The sequence below is a fragment of the Coffea arabica genome, chromosome 1e, assembly GCF_036785885.1.
Source record: "Coffea arabica cultivar ET-39 chromosome 1e, Coffea Arabica ET-39 HiFi, whole genome shotgun sequence".
In the NCBI taxonomy this organism is placed as follows: Eukaryota; Viridiplantae; Streptophyta; class Magnoliopsida; order Gentianales; family Rubiaceae; genus Coffea; species Coffea arabica.
Window position 1 is genome coordinate 41,982,870 of NC_092311.1, and position 17,980 is coordinate 42,000,849.

General features: G+C 37.0%; 2 protein-coding genes across 5 annotated transcripts; both read left to right on the forward strand.

Moving 5' to 3' along the window:
- The first annotated feature begins 1,026 nt into the window (after positions 1-1,026).
- On the forward strand, positions 1,027-8,654 carry LOC113704128 (ornithine transcarbamylase, chloroplastic-like). Of its 4 annotated transcripts, none has more exons than XM_027225809.2 (6): positions 1,027-1,503; positions 4,235-4,550; positions 5,479-5,804; positions 6,468-6,599; positions 6,700-6,975; positions 8,240-8,654. In XM_027225809.2, exons 2-6 carry the CDS (start codon positions 4,337-4,339, stop codon positions 8,420-8,422), a joined length of 1,131 nt encoding a protein of 376 aa, XP_027081610.2. In that variant the 5' UTR covers positions 1,027-1,503; positions 4,235-4,336; the 3' UTR covers positions 8,423-8,654. The 4 variants fall into 4 exon arrangements, with proteins under 4 accessions (XP_027081610.2, XP_027081608.2, XP_027081620.2 ...); XM_027225807.2 differs by having other exon boundaries at positions 4,292-4,550; positions 5,470-5,804; XM_027225819.2 differs by having other exon boundaries at positions 4,292-4,550.
- Positions 8,655-11,486: 2,832 nt separating this feature from the next.
- Positions 11,487-16,223, forward strand: LOC113704138 (uncharacterized). Its single transcript, XM_027225837.2, has 3 exons — positions 11,487-11,802; positions 14,885-15,212; positions 15,800-16,223. The coding sequence occupies exons 1-3, from the start codon at positions 11,649-11,651 to the stop codon at positions 16,005-16,007; spliced, it is 690 nt and encodes a 229-aa protein (XP_027081638.1). The 5' UTR covers positions 11,487-11,648; the 3' UTR covers positions 16,008-16,223.
- The last annotated feature ends 1,757 nt before the right edge of the window (positions 16,224-17,980 follow it).

The window sequence follows — 17,980 nt, forward strand, 5'->3', positions numbered from 1 at the left end:
GGTGATAGTTTGATTTTGAGGCAGCTGCTTCACGATCATAACAAAATGTTTAACGTGGAAAGAATTGCTGTTGCGCCCCATTGTTAAAAATAAAATTATTTTATAATAGAAAAAATGTATTTATTGATTTTAGAAAAAATGGATTTTGATTAATTAATATTTTATTTTAGAGGATAAATAAAAAGAAAGGATCTAAAAATGGGATTTAAAATATGTGACGGTTTTAGCTCAAAATAATCGTTTAAAAAGAATTTTATTTATTTAAAAAATGTACTTTGGGTGATTGGTACACTTTAATGCAACAATAAGTGGCGACTTATTTTTTACTTCAAGCCTCGACTGATTCGTGTTTAATTAGATCTATATGCATAAAAGCACAATATTTACTGGCTTTTGTTGTGCGATCCTGATTTTGGATGAAGTAAACGAAAATTTTTCATTTTATCCAAATCCCAGGCACATGTTCCAAATATTCGAAACTTCATACCAAATTGAATCGAGAATCTGAAGACAGCTTAATTATACCCGTACTCCCCATTTGAGAAAATGGGATATGTATTTAATTTTGGGGTTAATTCCACTTTGTCCCCCCAAACTTTGGACGATTACTCACTTTAATCCCTAAACTTTAAAATGAGATACTTAAGTCCCTATAACTTATAAATACCTCCCAATTAAGGAAATTTGTTAACAGAATCTTGAATGCCGTGGTGGTCGAAGTGTCCCATTTTATAAGGGTTTAGGGATTTAAGTGTCCCATTTTATAAGTTTAGGGACTTAAGTGTCTCAATTTATAAGTTTTAGGAATTTAAGTGTCCTATTTTAAAGTTTAGCGACTAAAGTGGGTAATCGTCCAAAGTTTGCGGGACAAAGTGAAATTAACCCTTAATTTTGTGAAGGATGGATGAAGATGAACATGGGATGGTAATTTTACCCCTACTCCCTGTTTGAATAAACTTCCGAAAAAGGGTTTGTTTTGTTGTACTCTTTATTTATATTTATATTTATACAACACAGCATAAGAGAGACCTTCAAAATTACCTATCAGACCGTCAACTGTCAAGATCCTCCGGCACTGTATAGATACTTCGTTAAGAAGGATCGAGCCTAGAACATAAAAACCAGCACTGCTGAATTAAAAGTTGAATTATTTTAAGATTTAATTTAGAATGTTGTTTAAAACTTTTAGACATGATTAGCATTTTGTTCGATATAAATCATTTTAACAACACACAGTTTGGTCTTACCATGAATTCCTTCGTTGTTACAGTCACAAAATTAACTTAGACTCATTTAGTGTAATATAATCTGTGGGTGAATCTAATTTAGTGCCTCAAGTATTACTATTTTGAAGAGTTTTGAGTACTCAAAGGGTTTGTGTACCTGCAACAGCAAGTCAGCAGCCATTGGCTACCTCAGCAAACCATCTCCAGCGACATCTCATCCCCGTTCCTGCAACAGCACCTCCAACAAGGGTGAAGACTCCTTTAAGTATTTCCAGAGGTATGATGGTCTTTTATTAGTTTTTTTCCCTCCCTTTTCCTTTGAAAAATTGTCTAGAATTACTGGTGTAGATTCTTGAAGTTGGATTTGAATGAATTTTTCTGGGTTGCTTTTGTTTTAGTTTGTTCTTACCTGATTAGGGTTACATTTGATATGATTGATGCTAATGAATTAATTTGGCTGCTGAGTATTAGGGGTTTTATGATTCTTGGAATCTGATTATTAATCTTAGCGCTTTTGTCTCGACCCTCTAACTTGCTCGGAATCCGGGTAGGGTAGGGTAGTGTTTTTCTTATAATCTGGTGGGACCATTTGTAAAAGTTTTAGTGAATTCATTTGAGTTTGTGAAGCCACGGGCTGATTCTTGCCATAGCTGCTTGATTGAAAAGGGAATATAAGCGTGGAAACACAGAAGGCTTTGGATATATTCCCAAATCAATGAATGTTTTGACATAGCAGCAAGCGAATCACCCAATGGCAATGACGACTCTGTCGTAAAATGATCACTCAGGTTTGTCGTCTTGGCAAATACAAGAAACCACAAATAAGTACTTTAATGAAGAAGATGCGGCCAGAAGTAAAACTGGACTTACACAGGACATAGTCTATATACATCATGGGGAACTGGGGACAAAATTACCAAAACAGAAAAAAGGTACTTGCTGGGTTTATCTTGTTGGGTTGTTAAGCAATGCTAGCTTCTATAAGGGCTGCACAAATCTTTTATTTATAGCAGTACTTATCAGCGTTTAATTTCAGATAGACTCATGAATTCCTTTGGTCCTTTTCTCGAGCAACAAATATATTGATGGAGTTCTTGTTGGTTGGCGAATTTCATAGTCTTCATTCACCGTCAAGGCCTGGCTTAGTAGTTCTCTAAAACGTCTAGATGATTTGGAAATGTTGCAGCACCTTTCCCTGTTTCTGATGATATCTCCATCTGTCCTAAATCATTTAATCTTATCATTTATCACATGTATCCTGCTTGCTCCATCACTTGACCTTATTTCCAAGTGCCAATTTCCAACTTCTAAAATAACGAGAAAAAACCTTATTCTGGTCCCATTTTGGCATTTTCAAGTTAAAAGTTTTTGTTTTTCTAAGGAGTAATACTTGTACACATTTAGCTGGGGTTATGTCCCTAATTTTAGAAGCATGTAAATCTAAAGTCACATTGTTTAGACATTTAAAATAATAAGTCTAAAACTTTTAGACCTGGACAAACAATGAGAGAGAGCACTTGATATTCCAGTGACATCAGGAAACACTAGCTTTCAGATGTTCTTTTCACATTGTGGGAAACTGGAACAGAGCCAGGTTCTAATTTCTATCTGCAGGGCTTTCATGCCCGAATGGATTTATCTTCATAGATAGTTGCTCTGATGCAAAAGCCTGCTGTAATTAAAGCTTCAAAAGAACTCTACATGCTACATGTTGTTATATAGGTCTAAACCAGTTTTTGCTTGACAAAATCTTACATCTTTTGTGTACAGAAAATGAGTTCTAGAACGCTAGAATTAGATGGGCTGTCACACTATTCTTTTGGTTCATCCAACAGGGACATTACTTGGGAGGATGAGTAACCAAGGAGACGGGCTGTTTTTTTTTTTTTTTTTAACTATATAAAGTACATGTATATGTATCAAATTAAATTCTTGTTACCAGTGGTCCTAAACAGTGCTGATTAATCTAGTACCAATGCAATTGGTCCAAGGGAGATGTCAGCAAATTAGGGGTCTCTATCACATAAGAGAGAGAGAGAGAGATAAAATGAAAGAATATAGTAGATGCTTTCTTTAGAAAAAGCAAGATATGGAGGTGTCTACTTTAATTTTTGACTGTTGTTACACATGGTATGCTACATATGAATGATATTTTGCCTGTTTTCTTGCGTGGGCTGTGACCAAATAAGGAGTAGTTACTCTTGAACTTGCAGCCACAAAGTCCTCTCTCTTTATGTTTGTCCACCAAACCCCAACCCCCCTTGGTTTTCATTTACCAAAAGCTTTAATTATTTCTAGTTCCTCCCGTAATGGACTACTGGTAGCTTCTTGCTTTCTCATTGGTTCTGGCCTCATTCTAATATCAAATATCAATTCAAAGTCCAACGCTCCGGCCCCCTCCCCACCCCCACTACATTTGACTTGCCTACTCGTACATGTGTATTTATGAATTTGTGTACTGGTGGTAATTTTCAAATTTGACATTTGATTGGCTCTTGACCATTATTGAATTTGTGTAGTTGGGTGCGATTGTGTGCGTATGTGTTTTTGTGTGTGTGTGTGCATGCGTGATTGTGTGCGATTGGGTCTTGACCATTAGATGGGCTGTCACATTATTCTTTTGGTTCATCCTTCAAATACCTTGCAATATGATTATAATGGATAGAAACTAAAAATAACTTGTAATGAGATGAATGATTTGAGAATAGAAAAACATTTGCAACATATCAACAAACACTAAAAAAAGGAAGTCAGAAAATATTTTCATTGACAAACCAAACACCGGAAAATTATGAAAAAAGGAATTTGGAAAATATTTTCACTAAATAACCAAACACTAGAAAATTATGGAGAAGGAAGTGATTTTCCAAGTAAATGACTTTGATGGAAAATATTTTCCTCCGTCCAACCAAACAGACCCTACATTTCCTTAAAAAATATTCTTAGTGCAACCAAACAGACCCTAATTACATAATAAAACACCTTCTGACTAACATTATTGTTAACAGGACAGTAGTGATACTGACAAGCTAAAACACTGACTGGTGTCAACTCTACTGGAATAGGACTGAACAGTAAAGCTTCTGCTCGCTTCACACTAGTGTACTGCTATGGCGGCCAATGCTCTTTTCTCTCAATTGCCCTCTATTGAATCAACAAGGGACCCATCATCGCTCTCATCAGCTTCCTCTTTCTATCCCTCCGGTCAATCTCTCCAACTCACTGGCGTTTCCCCGGTTAGCTTTCCATCAATTCGTCAACGAGTCTTCTGCCAAGCCAACTTTTCTGCTATTTCTTCACCTTCGTCTTCAGTGAACGGGAAAGGTCAGGCCCCATCGTTCGGATTCTGTAAAGATCATGTCTTCTTTTATGTTATTTAAAATTTGTGGGTTCTTCTCTGTTTGTAGAATATTTGGCTGGTTTTTCCTTTTGACTTGTATTTGAATACATTTCAAGCAATGGGATGAGGAGGAGACTTATTGCTCTTGATTGTAAGTAATGGGGTTTAAAGGTTTCTTTTCATTTTTTTTAAGATTTTAAAAAAAGGAAAGAAATCTTTTTTGCTCTTTAAGTGTGTCTGATGAATTTAGCCTATTAGCGTTTGGAGTTTTGAGTACATTCCTGAAAGCGTAGATTATTTAGTCGATGCTTTCATCCTTTTATTTCAGAATTAGTAGAGTTTATCCCCTCTAATTCAAAATCTTTATGCTTATGTAGTATGCTTCTTAACGTTACTTACCTGTAAAAATATTGTGGATAAATTCAATTAGCATGAATTTTTTAGTTCAGTTAACTCATTAGGAAGCATCGATAAATCATGAGTCCTCTAGAGTCTCAAAGTCTGTTTTGTTTACCTCCTGCTTTTGTACATTTGGACTTGGAAGCCTTCTATTTCTTTCCTCTTATGTCATTTTTATTGTTGAGTGAAAATCTAGAAAGATTTATGAACTTAATATGCTTGTTATTCTAAGCACCATCAGTTGGCCAATTCTCATTTCAAGCAGATTGTTCATTTTGTAGTAGGCCTTTACAAATTTTTATAAAAATCATAACTAAATTGATAGCACGTGATACACTACATTCTCTGAAATTGGATTTTCAAATGTTTAGAAACGTCCTAAAGTGAGTTAGATTGATGCTGCTAATCATGTCTTGACATAGATCTGTCTCACATTCAAAATTTGTCCAAATGATGGTCCAAAATTTTCATAGTTGTGTTCTTTTTGATATTCTGCTGTTCCAGCTAATTCAGGTCTGAAAGATTTTCTACACATTAATGATTTTGAGAAAGCCACAATTTTGAATATTTTGGAACGGGCAAAAGAGATCAAGGCACTGATAAAATCAGGGGAGAGGACATATCTTCCATTTAAGGGTAAAACAATGGCTATGATTTTTGCCAAGCCATCCATGAGGACAAGAGTTTCATTTGAGACAGGGTTTAACTTGCTTGGTGGTCATGCTGTATACTTGGGACCAGATGATATCCAGATGGGTAAGCGGGAGGAAACCCGTGATGTTGCTCGTGTTCTGTCTGGCTATAATGATGTCATTATGGCTCGTGTGTTTGCTCATCAGGTATGCTGGTGAGACACCTCTCCAAATTTTTTAGATTGTATGAGAATCTTCAATTTTCTCTGCATGTGGGAATTTTAAAGAAAAGAAAATCTTGCTCCACATATATGATAGGCATTTCGAATGACCCTTATGATCCTGCAGTAGTTGTTTTTTCTTTACATTGCTACTCCCATCTTCATCGAATGAAATTACTTGTTGAGCCAATTCTGTTGAAAATATGCAGACAGGAGATTGTATGTTCCTTTTTTTTTTTTTTATGTAAGTGGTAGGTCTCAAACCTGGGACCAGTCACTTGCACTCCCCCCCCCCCGGGGGGTACCACCCAACCCACTCCTCGCCCCTAGACTGTATGTCTATTTGACAACTCATAAGTTGATTTTCATCATCTTCCATAATATTTTGTCCATTTGTTGTGTGAATTTACTTTGAGGGTGCTAGTTCTGCTTAGTCTAAAATAATGTTTATCTTTTATACCCACATGAAAAGTTAAAAGTAAAAAGTCCGAACCAACTACATTCCCCCATATGTAGGAGCTCCTGGAAGACAGTGCAAAATTTTGAATTGGGTGATGTACAAAGCTTCAGTTCACTTATTTAGAAGGGCAATGTTGATTTCTGAATTCAATTATATACATTTACCTGAGTTTAATCACTCTGACTTCAGGATATTCTTGATCTGGCTAAGTATGCAACTGTTCCGGTTATCAATGGCCTGACAGATTATAATCATCCTTGTCAAATTATGGCTGATGCACTGACCATTATTGAGCACATCGGTCAGCTGGAAGGGACTAAGGTGTGCCTCTTCTATATGCTCTTTTACCTGGGCACTTATTTGGTTGTCAAATTAAATTTCTCAATAATCACTCATTTTGTTGGATAATTGAATATTCCAGGTTGTTTATGTTGGAGACGGAAACAACATTGTGCATTCTTGGCTGTTGTTGGCATCAATTGTTCCTTTTCATTTTGTCTGTGCCTGCCCTAAAGGTTTTGAACCAGATCAGGAGACAGTTAAGAAAGCACAACAGACTGGAGTCAGCAAGATTGAGATAATTCATGATCCCAAAGAAGCTGTTATAGGAGCTGATGTTGTGTATTCAGACGTTTGGGCTAGCATGGGTCAAAAAGAAGAAGCTGCATATCGCCATCAAGTATTTCAAGGATTCCAGGTATATAATCATGATTACTTACTGCATGACCTGTAAAGCCTGACAAGTGGACCACATTAGACCACAATATGAAGCCTTGCTACCATTTTAAGGCATGTTTTAAGACGTGATTGACTATAAGACTAGTCAAATTCCTAACTACCACCTGCAGGTGTCCATTCTTCTCAGATAAATGAGTTCTATGTTTTTGGCTTTAGGGAAAACATTAATTTAAGTACAGCCACATGGCAGAACTGAATAACTGGGAAAATATATTGCTAACTTAAAGTTATACAAATTTTTGAACTCTATGGCTTGGATGGCATTAACTGTTAGGGTTGCCAGGTAGCGGCTAAACTTTTCAGACGATACGATGCTAGGATGAGCTACTTAAGATAACAAATATGCGCTACTTGAGAGTGATGAGTGTCTTTTGCGACTGTATCTCAAAAAACAGCCACAGAAGCTCTTACAAATGCATGTGCATGAGGACTATGCAGCAGAATTGTTTTTGTATTTATCAGTCAAATGAGATGATGTTGATAAAACATATTGGCATAGTTAAATTAGTAATGTTGTTCGCCAGCATGTTTATATGATGGTCTTTCTGCAATGGCAGAGCTGCTGCCCTGCAGTCAGTGTGGTTGCCAAATCAACAGGGTCAATGTCACATGATTTAAGTTTTGATTATTACAAACTAAACAAAAGTGTGCACAAATATTACATTAATTTTGTTTGTTTCTAGATTTGAAGTTGTTGAAATTGTTTCTTGTTCAAGTGGTATTTTTACTTTTCAAATATGGTCGTGGTACTAGTTTTATATATTTATGGGTGGCAATGTGTGAGTAGGTTGGAATTTTACAAAATTTTTGTTGGTGCAAATGTGAGGCAAAATGAAGAGCTTTGAAAATTTACAAGCCTAATATTTTTGTGTGTGTGTGTGTGTGTTTTTCCCTGTGGGTGAGGGGGAGCAGGGGGTGTCGAGGATGCGAGGCGTATCCTCAACACAATGTGGCTTTGCATTTCTCTGTAGCAACTTATACTTGCAGCAAACACAGAAAAGGTAATGAAGATTGGACTAATCAGAAAACTAGCAACATGGATATTTCCAGCATTCCATTAAACAAGGGATTGTGTTATATTACTTTCGATAATGGTTGCTGTGAAACGGAAATAATCGGAAGAACACAGGAAGCATTTGAACACAAACATATACTTCATGCTTTTTCTGAAGTGAGCGAATCCAATGCAATGTACTTATTTTTGACGAGATATCTACTCGCAGGTGGATGAGGAACTGATGAAAGTAGCTGGGCCAAAGGCTTATTTTATGCATTGTTTACCGGCAGAAAGAGGTGTAGAGGTCACGGATGGTGTTATTGAAGCTCCAAACTCCATTGTCTTCCCCCAAGCTGAGAACCGGATGCATGCACAAAATGCCATCATGCTTCATGTGCTTGGAGTATGAATTTTTTTCTTAGTCAAGGGACTTCAATTGATCCATATCATTTAGTCGACCCTTTTTCCTGGTTCTTTCTTGGTGCAATTGGAAAACTTAGCCATGATGAGTTAGGGTGGTCATCTGCGGTTAGAGATTTTAGCTAACAATCGTGACACTTTTTCTTTTTTTCCTGGTTAAACTTTTCTGTAACCATATTTTATTGCTTGGATGATGAAATTTAGGGATCTTCCGATGTTGATTGTTGAGACCAAGAAGGTTAGATAACAAAAAGGGTTTCTTATTCACAAACGAAGTTGTGAATATATTTTAACCTATTAAAATTCATCTCCACGGTCCATCAATATTACTATGCATTGAAAAAAAAATCTAAACATTATTTGAAAAAATTACATAAAAACGTTTTTCAACTATCATTTTAATCTTTTCAATTAACTTTTTCTATCTCATATACTCCCTCCGTCCCATTGTTAATGTCATGTTTTCACTTTTTTGTTGTCCCAAAATAAGAGTATCATGGCAAAAGTCAAACAACTTTCACTACTACTTTCCTTTTATACCCTTAGTAATAATGACAAGATTTCATCAATTAATAATAAACAATTACATATGGCCCACCACAACACATGCACACTTTCACCATTTCTGTGACCTTTTATTTTTAGCTGGCTATTTCCGTGTGTCAGACAAGGAGTAAAACTGGAAGAATATGAAAAGTGCAGTCCACCATTTTACTGTGCATAAAAAGTGCTACTCCCGAAAAACGTCCCAAATTTTGGGACGGAGGGAGTACATTATAAAAAACCAACAATTTCTTGAGCCATTGGGAGATCTAGAGTTCAATTCTTATTTTATTATATAATTGCTATTTAATTGTGGCTGTCATTTTAAGTGGTTTTCTCTGTTAGTCCCTTCGTCCTATAAATTAAGTTAAAGTAGGTTATATAAATGTTATTATTGCGGCAAAAAAATGAGTTAAAAATAGAAAAGCCTCATGTGGTATAACTATTATACAGAAAAGTCTCCTGTGGTTTCATATCATACGTGTCGGTACCCTATGGTTTGAATTATTCTGAAAAGTCGATGGAAATCATCAAATATAAAGCGTTTGTATTAAACGCACTAGAAAAGCGCGTGTTTCTTGCGAAAAATAATTTTTTATCACAAACTTTCACCAGATATACCTATTGTACCCTTCACACTTTAATAAAAGGTCATGTTGCTAGGTTGTTCGGCCAAAAGCATTTGCAAGCCGACAGGAAATAAAATTCTGAGTAATCAACCAGAGGTTGCAAGCTAGCAAAGGAATTGTAGGAAACAAAGCCTTTGTACAAAATTGTACTTCTTCAACCTGAGCTTGCAAGCCTGCAAAGCATTTGCAGGAAACAAAATTGTACTTCGTACTTCTTCTCTCTGTATATATTTTGCCCCCAAAAAGAAGATGAAGGGCGCTTGATTTTTTTGCCCCTAAATTGATCAAAGACAAATAGCCAAACGAGAATTGCGGATGGCACCCACCATGAAGAGGTGATTTTTGACCAGACGAGTTGCTCCGGATATTTGGAGTGTACACCGGATTGGGGGAGTAGCTAATCGAGGATCACCTGCTGGGATGGTTAGATACGAGACTAGGTCCCCCAGTCTTCCTCTAAAGATTAAGTTAGTTCGGAGTAATGTATTAATGTGGGAGTAATTCTAGAGGGATTAGGCTTTTTACCAGAGATTCATCCTCCTCCTTAGTGGGATATTCTGCTATTTATAGGGGACAATTTGGAGGGAAGGACTATGGGATCCAGGTTCCTAGAAATTGGATTGAGACAGCATATCATCTTGATCTGACCACTCTGGGCAGTGGGCAGTATGTCAAAGCAGTGGACAGAGTGTTAGAGGTCACATCTACTACTATTCGGTTGTCAGATTCTTGGATAGGACCTCGGGTGTAGTACATCATAACACTGTCCCGACATGACAGTGGGATGGCAGGCACACCTCCGTCATCGAGATGTTGGGCAAGGCCCACGTGGTCGAGATGGATGGGACCATTATTCTGGACTAGGATGCGGCCTCGGTTTATCCGAGTTGGAATGACCATCCTCACACCACATCATTGTCTTGTCAGTGGTCCAATTTCTCTTGCTGACTACTCATCAGCAACTGTCTCCAGCTCCGCCTTCCACGGCTGTTTACACCATCGCCTAAGGCAGCGGCGATTCTCATTTTAACACTTTCAAATTCAGATTTCTGACAAGGAATTTGTATTCCACTGGGATGATCAAATCCATGAACCTTTTCAGCCTCCCTTAATAAGTCAGCAAACAGAGATTGATTAAAATAAATCACGGGCACAAGAACTCTGCACGTCTCATCATCATCTTGCCCCACGTACACAGCCAAATGCCCTTTGGGTATATTCATTGAATTCTTCGACTGAGATAACGAGTTCTTGACAGCTCTTATGTTGCCCTTATTGGATTTGGGGCAGGGACGGTCATACTGATGACCATCCCTGCACGGTTTAGGGCCAAGATTTGCCCTCAAAATTTTGTGCGGCTGAGATTACACCATGTAACTCGATTTCCTCGCCAAGTGTGGGGCCCACCACTATCTGTTCTGAAAATACATTCTGTGAAAAAAAAGTTACATCGTGTTTAACCAATGTTACGCGCAGTGCAAAATGAGGACAACCGGCACAAACGGTTGCACCTGCAACCGTTTATGCCCCGTATCCTGCCCTTATTGGTAAGGATAAGGAAAGAGGACTTCAACAACAGCAACAGCGGCCAAGGAATGAAAGTGCTAAATTACTTTGGCTATTTTCGCTTATATTATTAGGGTATTTTCGTCTTTTCACTCAGCTCTCTGTTTTAATGATTTCCGTCAACTTTTTAGAATAATTCAAATCATGAGGTACCGACGTGTATGATATGAAACCACATGGGACTTTTCTGTATGATAGCTATACCACAGGGCTTTTTTGTTTTTAATCAAAAAAAAAATACATATACATCACAAGAAGTACTTCAAAAATATTATTATAAAATTTTAACCCATCAAAATCTCCTGCCCTTTTCCCAACCTACTCTTCTTCGATTTGCTAACTGTATATCAACTCAACACTCAGAATAATGCCAATCCACTAACCACCAGAGAGCCGGAATCAAACATCCCTCAGCTCTTATTTACAGTTCACCTTCAAAGAGAACCAAAAAAAATCCCAGAAAAAGCGACATAAAAAATGGAAAAAGGCAGCTTTAGTGCGGAAGATCTATCAACAATTGGAGGGATTGCAACAGTCTCATTGCTTCACTCATTCATTCCGACCCATTGGCTCCCTTTCTCCATTGTTGGCCGTGCCCAGAAATGGACCCTTTCTAGGACCATTCTCGTCAGTGAGTTCTTATATTTCCATTTATGTTTCAGTTTTATAATGTGCGGATCTTTCTCGGATAATGCTGAAATTTGTTTTTTTTTTCCAGGATTGAATCTTTTTAGTACTGATGATAATGGGCTGTTCTTGATTTTTCCTATTTTTCAGCTTGGGGATATTATGGGAAGAGTAAAAAATGTGAGTTTCTTGCTTGGTGAGGAAATGGGGCATAGGGGTACGGAGAAATTTGATGTGGATTTTGAGATTTCAGAAATTTTCTATTGATTTAATGGGGTTTTATCGCTTTCAATTAAATGTTAAATTACGTGTAGAAAGGATGCTTGGTTTTGGTTTTTGTCCTTAAACTTAATTGTTTAGTTATTTTCAAGGTTTTTCAGATTCACGAGCTGCAAAAAAATGGATCTTGTCAAGGGCTAGGCATTTTTATCAGCAGAATAGCAAACAAGTTCTTATTATCAGTAAAGCTTTTTTTTTTTTTTCTGTATGAAAAAGTTCTTACCGTATTATCACTGATTCAAGTTGGCAAAAGCTCCTTAAGAATCAATTCTCTCACTTTATGGTTTTGTTCTAGGGGTAGCTGGATTGTGTTTGTTTTTCCCTAATCGCCCTGTTGATCAATGGTGCATGTTTGTACGTGCATTTTGCTTCATCCATGTTAGATTTACTGTTCTATCGCAATTTGATGCATGCGACATGTTTGAAATATGGTTGCAATCATTACAAGCTAATTTCGAAGAAAAATGTTATGTATTGATGTTTGGAAAATATGGGACAAGTCATGGATTGCATGAACTATTCATTGCTTCTTGTGGGAATAGATGTAGTAGCATGTTTATCTGCTTCTGGAATTCCAACAGAAGAACACTAGTGAATGCTTTGTATATTACCTTTCTTTTTGGTGGGTGATCAATTAACTTTAGAGGCAGTTTGGTTAAGCCAGATGAATAGTTCGCCGTATGAATCTTCTTGTAGAGCATTTGTAATTCTTGCAACTTTTTAGGGTGGTTTCACATACTTTTTCAATTGTTTTTAGGATGGTTTGACTAATTCTTACAAATTTTTAGGGCAGTTTCACGTAATTATTTATGGGATATCTAGTTACTGGAGAAAGTAATTATGACTTTGCTTCAATAATTGGGTGGCATCAAAGCTGCTTCTTCCACGTAATCTAGTATAATGGTGTATTTGAATTGATCTCTCTCAGGAAAAATCTTCGCAACGCATTTGAAGGGCAAGAATCAAAATAAATCCTGATATAGAATTGTTTCTGTACAAACAATTTTTTGAAGCACTTTTCTGGTTTAATTCTGAATTGCCAAAGCTATTAAAAGGTCAGAAAGTAAATTACAAATGAAAAACTGAGTTGTTCTTTGTAGCATTTTGAATTTTAAGCACTAGTTAACTTTGGCCACAAGTAATTTCTTCATTTTCAATTTGACAGGGCTTTAAATTTTTCCACTCTGAGTGAATTTCAACCATATTATAAGCCTTAAATGTTTAATGATTTATTTTACATAGGGGAAGTTTTGCTTGGTCTATTTTTAGGTAGCTGGAGTCCATGTTGAAGTTACACTGTCATATGTTTTATTTGGCTAGTACTTAGACATATGATTCTTTGGAATAGGGAAAACTTAAAATCATGTAGGATGACTACTTGCAACATTTTTTCTGGGTTTCAAATCAGTCCCTTGTTTGATGGTTGGGATTATTCAAAAAAAGTAATAAAAATGACAAATGAAGAAACAGCAAATCTGCTTTCTTTATGAAAATATACCCACAAGTCAACCACGAAAGGCACACTGATCAGATATCTAGTTTTATGAGCCTGTATCTGTGTTTTTCTACTTCTTATTGGTAATGGTGTTTTTTATTGCCTGTATCTTTGTTTTTCTATTTCTTATTGGTAATGGTGTTTTTTTATGAGTCATCTGTGTTTTATGGTTGAGTGGTATTATTGTTGAACATGGCCGTCGGTGGACGGTTTGATTTTACCTCAGATAAAAGCAAGATAGCCAGAGTATGTAGTGATAACATTAGGAGTTGAATGGTACTTGTCTACTTTATTTTGGTTTTGGGAATTGCAAGATATAGTTAGGATGTGTTAAAGAAAATTAATTCTTCATTATTTGATTGTTTCTATCATAACTAAACACTCTTGGCAGTTTTTTTCCCATTTTTTTATTGGAATGGGTTCTTGAGGTATAAAGGAAGCTTTTGGTGTTATTTTTATTGAGTTTGGAGGTCATCTGCCATTTTCCAGTCAGATTGGGTTGAATTTGGATGGATAAGATTTGGACAAAAACATTTGTGGGTAATGGTTGTCAGTGGCGATTAGTGGAAGTTACTGCATGTTTTCTGGTGGGGTTAGTTGGTAGACTGGAGAAATAAGGGAGTAAAAAGAAACAGGAAACAGAAAGAGAAAGGAAGAACAGCTATTTGATAACTTGTCCCAGAGTATTGTGAAATGGCATGGGGAGTGATATTAACACCCATTTCGAATGTTAAGCAAACATCATCTGTGATTTGTGAAATTCCATGTAAATTCCCTAGCACGTCATCTCTTCTTTATGCCATCTTCAGTAAGCAAATATGATTCAGTGGGCCATTGGACTAATTTGGATGAAGGTAGAGCAAGTGGAACTATCCTACAGTTGGGTTTTTTGACAGAGGATGTAGAAGCAATGTTTTTCAAGGCAGTTCATATTTGCTTTCTAATCAGCATATCATGCATCTTTTTGCAAATTTTCGCCTGTAATTTGGATGAAGGTTGAGGAAGAGGGACTATCCTGCAGTTGGTTATTTGACAGAGGATGTAGTAGGAACCTTTCCAAGGCAGTGGATATTTGCTCTCTAGTGAGCATACCATGCATCTTCTTGCAAATTTTGGCCTGTAATTTTTATGAGCTCAATTTATAAGTATTGATCTCTATATTGGATGCATACCCGAGACCCAGTCTTTGATTATATTTAAGTTTCAAAATTCTTATCTTTAATTGGATGACTTTAGTATGGTGCAGAGATTTGAGAAGAAATGCGTATGTTCATGTAGTTTCTTATTATGGTCTACTACTTTATTTATGCAGCTGCATTTGGCGCAGTTCTGCATGTAGTGTCCACATCCCTTCTTGGCATAACAGCAGTTACCATATCCAACACCATTGCTGGAGAAGAAACTGTTCACAAACTTGCTTCGCTCTTGCTCATATTTCTTGGTGGTAGCTATGTCATCCTCTTCCTAACTGGGAAGGGTGGTCACAGCCATTCCCATAATCAACCCATGGAGAAAATGGCTGTTGCTGGGCTTGTCCTGGTTCCTGCATTATCTCCTTGTGCAACCACTCTTCCAGTTTTTCTTGCTGTTGGGAACTCATCCTCCATGATGGTACTTGCTATCATTGTTCTGCTTTTCAGGTATTTGTTTGCTCAGTTATTTTTCTTGAGATTTTCTCACAATTGGGGTGCTTTCATCCTGGTACAAATTGATTTATAGTTTGCTTGAAAAGCTATTTCTTTACTTGCCTCCTGCATTGTGCATACTGGATCTTGTGGCTATCTATAGTTTGGCTTCTGTGGGCCAACTAAAATGAATGAAGCAACTTGCCTTAATGAGGCTTTTGTGGACCCTCAATTCTCTGAACAAGTGGAAACATGTAACTGGAAAAGCAGGTGAAAGCAGAAAATTAATAATGGCTTAAATCTTTGATATAGCCTATAAGAAGCTCTTTCTTAAGAGCTGTCGCTTTAAATATCCTTTTAGAGTCTTGGATACTTTGTGATTAAGGAAACAGATAGCTATTTTGATTTATGATGTTATTTATCATAAGAATTGCTTGTGATGATGTCCGTGTTGGCTAACTGAATTTTTGGATCTAAGAATGAATCATGGCTTGAACGGTTCCCTGCCTTTACATTTGTAACAACCATAAGTACCTTTGAATTTGAATGCTTGTTTTTACAATCATGTGGTCTCACGTAAGGTGATCGTGTTGAATGTGCAGTACCATAACCGTGATGACCTCCCTGGTGGCTCTCTCATTCTATGGTGCAAGTCAGCTGAAGTTCCATTGGGTGGAACGCTATGACAAGCTCCTTGTAGGTTCAGTGCTTTGCTTAGTTGGAATGTTGACTCTCATTTTCCATGATCATCATCATGATGGAGATTTAGTGTCAGGAGGAGTCCATGACAGAAAACTGATTGTTTTATAAGAATTTCCTTTAAATCTGTAGGTTTTTTTACCGCGAGTTAAAAATTTCACATTGCTTGCTTATCTGTATCTAGTCAAGAAATGGCAAACTTATGTTCATTGTGCCATTTATGAGCATTGATCTCTGATGCCTACCACTGCTTGTGGCCCCTTTGGTCATTTCCTCCTTGTACAGAACAGCAACATTCTGGGGATATAATTGTTTTGGCTTCCATGATGATAGGGCTTCTGTGTTCTTGGTCTACTTATTGTACAATTAGTCTTCCTAACATTTGAATGTTCTTCAGGTACTTCCAAGTTACATACAGCTGAGTCAAGATATTCTTTAATATGACAAAAATAAGAAACAAGAGATAAAAGGGAATGAATCAAGTAAAAATGACCCTGTGGGGTTTCTATCCCACATCGATTGGGGGGGTTTGGGTGTTGGGTTTATAAGTCTCCTCAGTACCCTCACTAGTTACCATGGCTTTTGAGGTGTACTGTGGTCTTAGGTTTGTAAAGTCAATAGTCAAGTTTCTTGAAGTTGACAAAAAAGACAGAAACTCTATTCCAGGGAGGGCTTGGGGTCTCTTTAGGTCTTAGCAGCAGGGCACCCTGTGGGGTTTCTATCCCACATCGATTGGGGGGGTTTGGGTGTTGGGTTTATAAGTCTCCTCAGTACCCTCACTAGTTACCATGGCTTTTGAGGTGTACTGTGGACTTAGGTTTGTAAAGTCAATAGTCAAGTTTCTTGAAGTTGACAAAAAAAAAAAAAAAAGTAAAAATGAATTTTGTTCAACACCTCTTTATACAGGAGTTGGCAATGGATTTACAATAAAAGAGATCTGTGGGGAGTCAAGCCAATGGACTGAAAGCTGGAAAGATTATGCAGTTCAAGACTCCCGAGCTTGCACTTCAGATGCCAAATCTGTTGCTTTTGAGAACCATCAATCTATAGAATGGATTCTTACATAACTTCCTGACGTGTTTTACTTCTACAATCCATTTACTGGTAACAAGAGAGAAGATAATATCTGTTTCTGCAGCCACTGAGGATTGACTGAATTTTGTGGAACTTTTTTTTTTCCGAGACGATAATTGTTGTATAATCTATTCTATCTTATACTAAGGAAAGGAGGCGGGCCTAAAGAGGTCGAAGGGTAATCCAGAGGGGATTAAATTACCACCGGACCAGATAAGTGCACAATTTTTTAAGCAGAGTCATTTAATGTGGCAATTGATAGGAGGTAAGGTTTGAATGCTTGACCTCCTCCCACCCCATCAAATTTTAATGCTTTGATGGTGGTCATCAGCCCAAAGGCTGGTGGTTGAATTTTGTAGAAGTTGACTTTCCTAAGAAGTATTAAAATTTACAGACAAGGAGCCAAAAAGAAAGGTTGGGGGCCCCTTTTGCCAAGTGCAGCCGACTCAATTCCTGATGGAAGGCAAACGAGCCCAAACCAACCGTCCAGGATGCACAATCTCCTACACGGCCAAGCCCCATCACCACCATATTTATTCATTTTCTTCTCAGTGTCACCCTTGAATCCTTGTTTGAATTGTGATTTTTTGCAGAAAATTTTTTATATTTTTTGTGAATTTTTTTCAATCATATTTTTATTTCATATGCATCAAATTGTTATAGTATATGTTTCTACAACAACTCCTAAAAATAGCAATCTAAACGGGTAGCTTCAAACTCTCCTTTATGCTTGAAGATTGTCATCAGTCTTTCTCTTATTTTTGAACCAAAAAAGAAAGAAAGATGAAAAAAGGGAAACAAAATGATGCTAAGCAAAGTCACAAAACCAAAAAGAATCACCAGGGTTAATCCCAAATCTTGTAGTACCTGTCATATTCATCATTTGCAAGGTTTAGAAAATAATTTAACTCATTTTTGACTATGGAAGTTGATTTCGGAGCAAGAAAGTAAAGTTTGCATGCCTATAATTTTGAATGTTTATTTGAATACTTGTATAAAACCATAGTAAT

Bases quoted from the DNA above. Each gene is read 5' to 3' on its own strand.
- LOC113704128 (XM_027225807.2), top strand. From the start codon at position 4,337: ATGGCGGCCAATGCTCTTTTCTCTCAATTGCCCTCTATTGAATCAACA. The intron at 4,551-5,469 runs GTCAGGCCCCAT...CTGCTGTTCCAG, and splicing joins GTCTTCAGTGAACGGGAAAG to CTAATTCAGGTCTGAAAGAT. The intron at 5,805-6,467 runs GTATGCTGGTGA...CTCTGACTTCAG, and splicing joins CTCGTGTGTTTGCTCATCAG to GATATTCTTGATCTGGCTAA.
- LOC113704138 (XM_027225837.2), top strand. From the start codon at position 11,649: ATGGAAAAAGGCAGCTTTAGTGCGGAAGATCTATCAACAATTGGAGGG. The intron at 11,803-14,884 runs GTGAGTTCTTAT...TTATTTATGCAG, and splicing joins TTCTAGGACCATTCTCGTCA to CTGCATTTGGCGCAGTTCTG. The intron at 15,213-15,799 runs GTATTTGTTTGC...TTGAATGTGCAG, and splicing joins ATCATTGTTCTGCTTTTCAG to TACCATAACCGTGATGACCT.